Source organism: Plecotus auritus, assembly GCF_963455305.1.
Source record: "Plecotus auritus genome assembly, chromosome: 5".
Classification (NCBI taxonomy): Eukaryota; Metazoa; Chordata; class Mammalia; order Chiroptera; family Vespertilionidae; genus Plecotus; species Plecotus auritus.
Window position 1 is genome coordinate 6,829,231 of NC_137776.1, and position 6,000 is coordinate 6,835,230.

At 56.7% G+C, this 6,000-nt stretch overlaps 1 protein-coding gene across 5 annotated transcripts in view; it reads right to left on the reverse strand.

The window, feature by feature from the left end:
• Nucleotides 1–6,000, reverse strand: part of HECW2 (HECT, C2 and WW domain containing E3 ubiquitin protein ligase 2) — a 286,809-nt gene that overhangs the window by 45,541 nt on the left and 235,268 nt on the right. For all 5 annotated transcript variants that reach the window (XM_080669552.1, XM_080669554.1, XM_080669551.1 and 2 more), the window contains one exon: nt 547–667. In XM_080669552.1, coding sequence (XP_080525678.1) covers nt 547–667 — 121 coding nt within the window. The remainder of the gene's footprint in view (nt 1–546; nt 668–6,000) is intronic.

Genomic DNA, 6,000 nt, shown 5'->3' on the forward strand with positions numbered 1-6,000 from the left:
GAGACGGTGCTGAGCGATGCAGGACCTGGCGACAGCCTCAGAGCCAGTGAGCCCACGCTCAGCCAGCAGAGGTCCTTTTCAGGAGAATACGTAAAGCAGCTTGTCTTTTTATTTTTTAAATATAGCTTTACGGATGCCAGAAAGGATGGGAAAGACAGACAGAAACATCCATGAGGAGAGAGAATCATTGATGAGCTGCCTCCTGCACACCCCCTACTGGGGATCGAGCCCGCACCCCAGGCCGGTGCCCTGACCGGGAATTGAACCCTGACCTCCTGGCTCAGAGGTCGATGCTCAATGGCGGGGCAGCTTGTACTTTTCCTTCACGTTTTTGCGTGGAATGTGGGCGTTTCTTTACCGTTTCCTTCAGAACCTCAGCTTCATCGTGCTCAGAGCCAGAACTGCGTTTGCATGGTGCTGCCATGCACAGACCCCACCATAATTACGCCGACGAAAACCAAGGTGGGTGTCCGGCCCAAATCACAGCCAGTTGCACCCCATCCTCTCACCATCCGCAGGCCCTGTGCTGGTTTCGCTCTGACTTACTTTAATTTCCCTGGGCCTTGTCCGTATCCTTTCGTCTCCAACTTCCTGTAAAAGTTCCTCAGCTTGGCTTCAAAGTCTCGCTTGTAAGGGGCTGGTGCCCGGGCATTGGCACGCTGCGTACCTACAGCAAACCACAGAGAGAGAGGGTTGGCCTTGCACAGTGTCCCGGCGTGCATCGTGTCACCATGAACACAGATCCCCAGACCTGGGACCGGAGGGAACACGGGGCCATCGACACGTCCAGTTCCTGCGGCTTCCCACGCTCCAGGCTGAAGGCTGGACAGAGCTCACGCAAACAACACTGCCGCTGGTTGCATTCTTGGTTCGCAGAACCACGGGAATGTATTGGCTCCTTCTATTGTTGACACTGTTACAGGGGTCCCCCGCGCCCCCCACCTTTGCCCACCTCCACACAGCCCCTGCTTCTCCTGGTGGCACACTGGTCGAAAAGAACGAAGCTGATTGGGCAGTTACGATGGTGCCATGTGTTCGTCAAATATGTTCCCCCTTTCAGCCCAAGCGGCTGCGAGCCAAGCAGGATTACTCATGCCCAGTGCTGACTGGAGGGCGGGATATCTTTGCTGGCTGCTGAGGTGACATCATGCCAATTAGACAGGAAGTTATAATGTGAGAAGTATGCGGTGTCTAAGGCAAGAGCAGTGAGTTTCCATCCTTGACTCCATGGAAAACCTAGGAAACACCTTTTGAGTATGCACTACAAGCTAGGAATTGCTCTGGACACATAATTGCATGCGTTTTATGTCACAGGGTAGAATAATCTGGATGTCAAAACAGAATTCAGACATGACTGCAGAAGGCACGTCTCCTGGCTGCGCAGAGTAAATAAGACTGCCATTTGTTGCATTCTTTTTTTCATATAACAATGTGAATGTATTTCTTTCTTTTATTGTTGACACTGTTACAGATGTCCTCCATTTTCCCCCACTTTTGCCCACCTCCACAGAGCCCCTGCTTCTCTTAATATGTGCCAAGTACTGTGATTATCTACAGATTATCTAAAGATTTTAAAAAATATCTCATCATATGACAAGTATCATTAATAAAATGTAGAAGTAACAGTTCCTCTTTCCATAGAAAAATCTGGCTTTGGGTCATAAGGTGTCTAACCAACTGGCCGGGATACAGAATCGGTGATGAAGATGGGAGTCAGACAAGAACACTGGAAATTTCCACTAAAGATTTCACAACACCATGAGAGAAACCAGAAAACAGGCATGTTGAAGTCCTGTGCATTACACACCACAGTAAGCTCATTAAATATTTATTTGATGAATGAATCAACTCAGTGGTGGTCATTCATTGCTAATACCATGTTAGATTCAGCAAGGGATGCTCAGAAAGAGTCAGACAGGGTTCCTGAAGTGGGCACCGTGGCTGGGAAATCAGCAATAAAACATGTCAAGCACAATGGAATGCTACGCTGCGGTAAAAAAAGAAGGAATTCTTACCATTTAGACGGAAGTGGAGAGCATTATGCTGAGCAAAATAAGCCAGTCAGAGAAAGATAAATATCACATAATCTCACTCACTTATGGAATATAATGAACAACATAAACTGATGAACAAAAACAGATCCAAAGACAGAGAAGCATCGATCAGACTGTCAAACCTCAGAGGGAAGGAAGGGGAGGGTGGGGGAAAAGGGGAGAGATCAACCAAAGGACTTGTAAGCATGCATATAAGCCTAACCAATGGACGCAGACAACAAAGGGATGAAGGCATGAGTGAGGGGGGTGGGGAGGCAATGGGGGGATAAGGACACATATGTAATACCTTAATCAATAAAGAAAAGAATAAAATTAAAAAATAGTAAGTAAGTAAATAAATAAATAAACCATGTCAGACAATTAGAGAACACGTGATTAAGTCCTAACCTAGATGGTGTGTCAACTGTATAGCAGAGAGGACAGGACGATTGCCCTGGGGCTGGACCCAGACCTCGCGATCCATTTTGTTTGCATTAAAATCGTTTTTAAAGATTTTAAATTAACTTTTCGGCATTTAAAAATGAGGAGATTTCAGCAAAAAAAAATCCCTATCTCCACCGGAAAATGGAGGGAGCTCCTGCAATCGCTGGCGTGCGCTCTCCTGGGGCTGCGCGGGCCGCTGCTCCATCGAAGGCAGCGTGCGCTCCACGGCCACAGCCACGCACTGGCACGGCTGCCTGGCCCAGGATGGGCACCGAGATCGGGGTTCTGGAAACGTGACCGTGAACGAGGATAACGGGGATCCCATGGAGAAGACTGGGAAGCAGGCTGCCTTGGAGCCAGGCCTTTACCCTGGCGATCTATACTCCATGCGCGGCAGCGGGAGTTCAATAAGCCCTGTGAGCGTGGTCAGCGGACACGGGGAGACCCGCTCACAGAGCAGAGGGGAGCACGGGGAGTGGGCGGGGAGGGAAAGCAGTGAGAAGGTTGGAGCCAAACTGAGAGGAACTGAAAACACGGCCGAGGCGCCTGGGCCCGATGCAGTGAGCAGTGGGTGCAGGGTGGCAAGGAGAGAAGACGGGGTGGAGGCATTAGGAGCGGTTGCAATGGAGGCCTGAGGCTCGGTGAGCCTGGACTGCAGGGTGGGGACGCAGGGGAACACGTACAACGTGAAATAAGAACGGGTACCGGTAGGTAAGGAGAGAAGCAGGAACTCTCGTGGCAATATGAAGTTTTTAGGCCCGGCCTGCGTGGCTCAGTGGCTGAGCATTGACCTATGAACCAGGAGGTCACAGTTCGATTCCAGGTCAGGGTACATGCCCTCGTTGTGGGCTCAATCCCCAGTGGGGGGCGTGCAGGAGGCAGCTCATCAATGATTCTCCCTCATCACTGATGTTCCTATCTTTCTCTCCCTCTCCCTTCCTCTCTCAGATCAATAAAAACATTTAAAAAATAAAGTTTTTAGAACAACACCACTGCCATTCGCTGGTTAGGTGCCTGCTATGCCTTAGGGACCATGCGCTTTGCATAGCGGATCCTGGGGAGTCCTCACAAGTCTAGGGAGTAGGCATTGTTATCCTTCCCAGCATCACCACTGTAACTAAGGCAACGGAAGTCACATGCCAGTGAATGGTGGGTTTGGGGTTTGAGCCAGATCTATCTGACATCCAAAGCAGCATGGGAAGGGAGGCTGGTGACAGGTACGCGGAAGGGAGGCTGGTGGACGGGGTGTGGGGAGGGAGGCTGGTGGACGGGCCTGGGAGGGAGGCTGGTGGACGGGCCTGGGAGGGAGGCTGGTGGACGGGGTGTGGGGAGGGAGGCTGGTGGACGGGCCTGGGAGGGAGGCTGGTGGACAGGCCTGGGAGGGAGGCTGGTGGACGGGCCTGGGAGGGAGGCTGGTGGACGGGCCTGGGAGGGAGGCTGGTGGACGGGCCTGGGAGGGAGGCTGGTGGACGGGCCTGGGAGGGAGGCTGGTGGACGGGCCTGGGAGGGAGGCTGGTGGACGGGCCTGGCAGGGAGGCTGGTGGATGGGCCTGGGAGGGAGGCTGGTGGACGGGGTGTGGAGAGGGAGGCTGGTGGACGGGGTGTGGGGAGGGAGGCTGGTGGAAGGGCCTGGGAGGGAGGCTGGTGGAAGGGCCTGGGAGGGAGGCTAGTGGATGGGTCTGGGAGGGAGGCTGGTGGACGGGCCTGAGAGGGAGGCTGGTGGACGGGCCTGGGAGGGAGGCTGGTGGATGGGCCTGGGAGGGAGGCTGGTGGACGGGGTGTGGAGAGGGAGGCTGGTGGACGGGGTGTGGGGAGGGAGGCTGGTGGATAGGCCTGGGAGGGAGGCTGGTGGATGGGTCTGGGAGGGAGGCTGGTGGACGGGCCTGAGAGGGAGGCTGGTGGACGGGCCTGAGAGGGAGGCTGGTGGATGGGCCTGGGAGGGAGGCTGGTGGACGGGCCTGGGAGGGAGGCTGGTGGACGGGCCTGGGAGGGAGGCTGGTGGATGGGCCTGGGAGGGAGGCTGGTGGACGGGGTGTGGAGAGGGAGGCTGGTGGACGGGGTGTGGGGAGGGAGGCTGGTGGATAGGCCTGGGAGGGAGGCTGGTGGATGGGTCTGGGAGGGAGGCTGGTGGACGGGCCTGAGAGGGAGGCTGGTGGACGGGCCTGAGAGGGAGGCTGGTGGATGGGCCTGGGAGGGAGGCTGGTGGACGGGCCTGGGAGGGAGGCTGGTGGACGGGCCTGGGAGGGAGGCTGGTGGATGGGCCTGGGAGGGAGGCTGGTGGACGGGCCTGGGAGGGAGGCTGGTGGACGGGCCTGAGAGGGAGGCTGGTGGACGGGGTGTGGGGAGGGAGGCTGATGGATGGGCCTGGGAGGGAGGCTGGTGGACGGGCCTGGGAGGGAGGCTGGTGGATGGGCCTGGGAGGGAGGCTGGTGGACGGGCCTGGGAGGGAGGCTGGTGGACGGGCCTGGGAGGGAGGCTGGTGGACGGGCCTGGGAGGGAGGCTGGTGGACGGGCCTGGGAGGGAGGCTGGTGGACGGGCCTGGGAGGGAGGCTGGTGGATGGGCCTGGGAGGGAGGCTGGTGGACGGGCCTGGGAGGGAGGCTGGTGGATGGGCCTGGGAGGGAGGCTGGTGGATGGGCCTGGGAGGGAGGCTGGTGGATGGGCCTGGGAGGGAGGCTGGTGGACGGGCCTGGGATGAGCCGCAGCCAGAGCAGCCCCACGTCTCAGCTCTGACGGCAGCTGTCTGCATGGAGCTGGGCACTGAGGGCGCAGGCCTGCACCGGGGCTCAGGGTTGGGTTCAGTCACACGGCTATGGGTCATCACCATGCCCAGAGGTCTGTCTGCATAGCTGACTCTTCCCCCACAGAGCGAAGAGCCGTGTCGCAGAGGAAACCAATAAACTGACCTAAGTGTCTGGGATGCAGAAGGGGCTCCTCAGCCGTGGCCCCCACAGCTCAGCTGCACATTAGCATCACCTGGGAAGCTTAAAACCTCCCTGGCCAGGCCACACCCAAGACACATGCCATCAGACTCCTGGGGTGTGGCCTGGCTAGTGTTTTATAGGGCTCTCCACCAACTCCAGAGGGCAGCCAAGCTTGAGAACCATTATCCACCCCCCGCCAAGGGCAAAGTACCCACAAAACACCTGGGCAGCATTGCATCCAGCGACCGACACTCCTGGACGCCCAGGGACAGGGCAGCGCACCCCAAGTCCACTCAGGGGTGCAGCATGAGGCTCGGTGCTGCCGTCTGAGAAAAGCTGACCAGGAAACCCAGACATCTTGGAGCAGACTGAGCAATCGGTGTCCAGGAGCATGACCGTGGGCAGGGAAGAGGAAAGGAAGATCACAGCGCTCCATGAACATCATCCAGGCTCTAAGAAACGTGCTTCTGTAGTTCACTGCTTAAACAGAAACACAGCGCACCTTATGCTGCCGCTGCGTGCTGAGATGCTTACGGGAAAGGACGTGGGGGATCCCATAACACATTCATCGGTATCAACACGGGCCTCAATAAAACTGA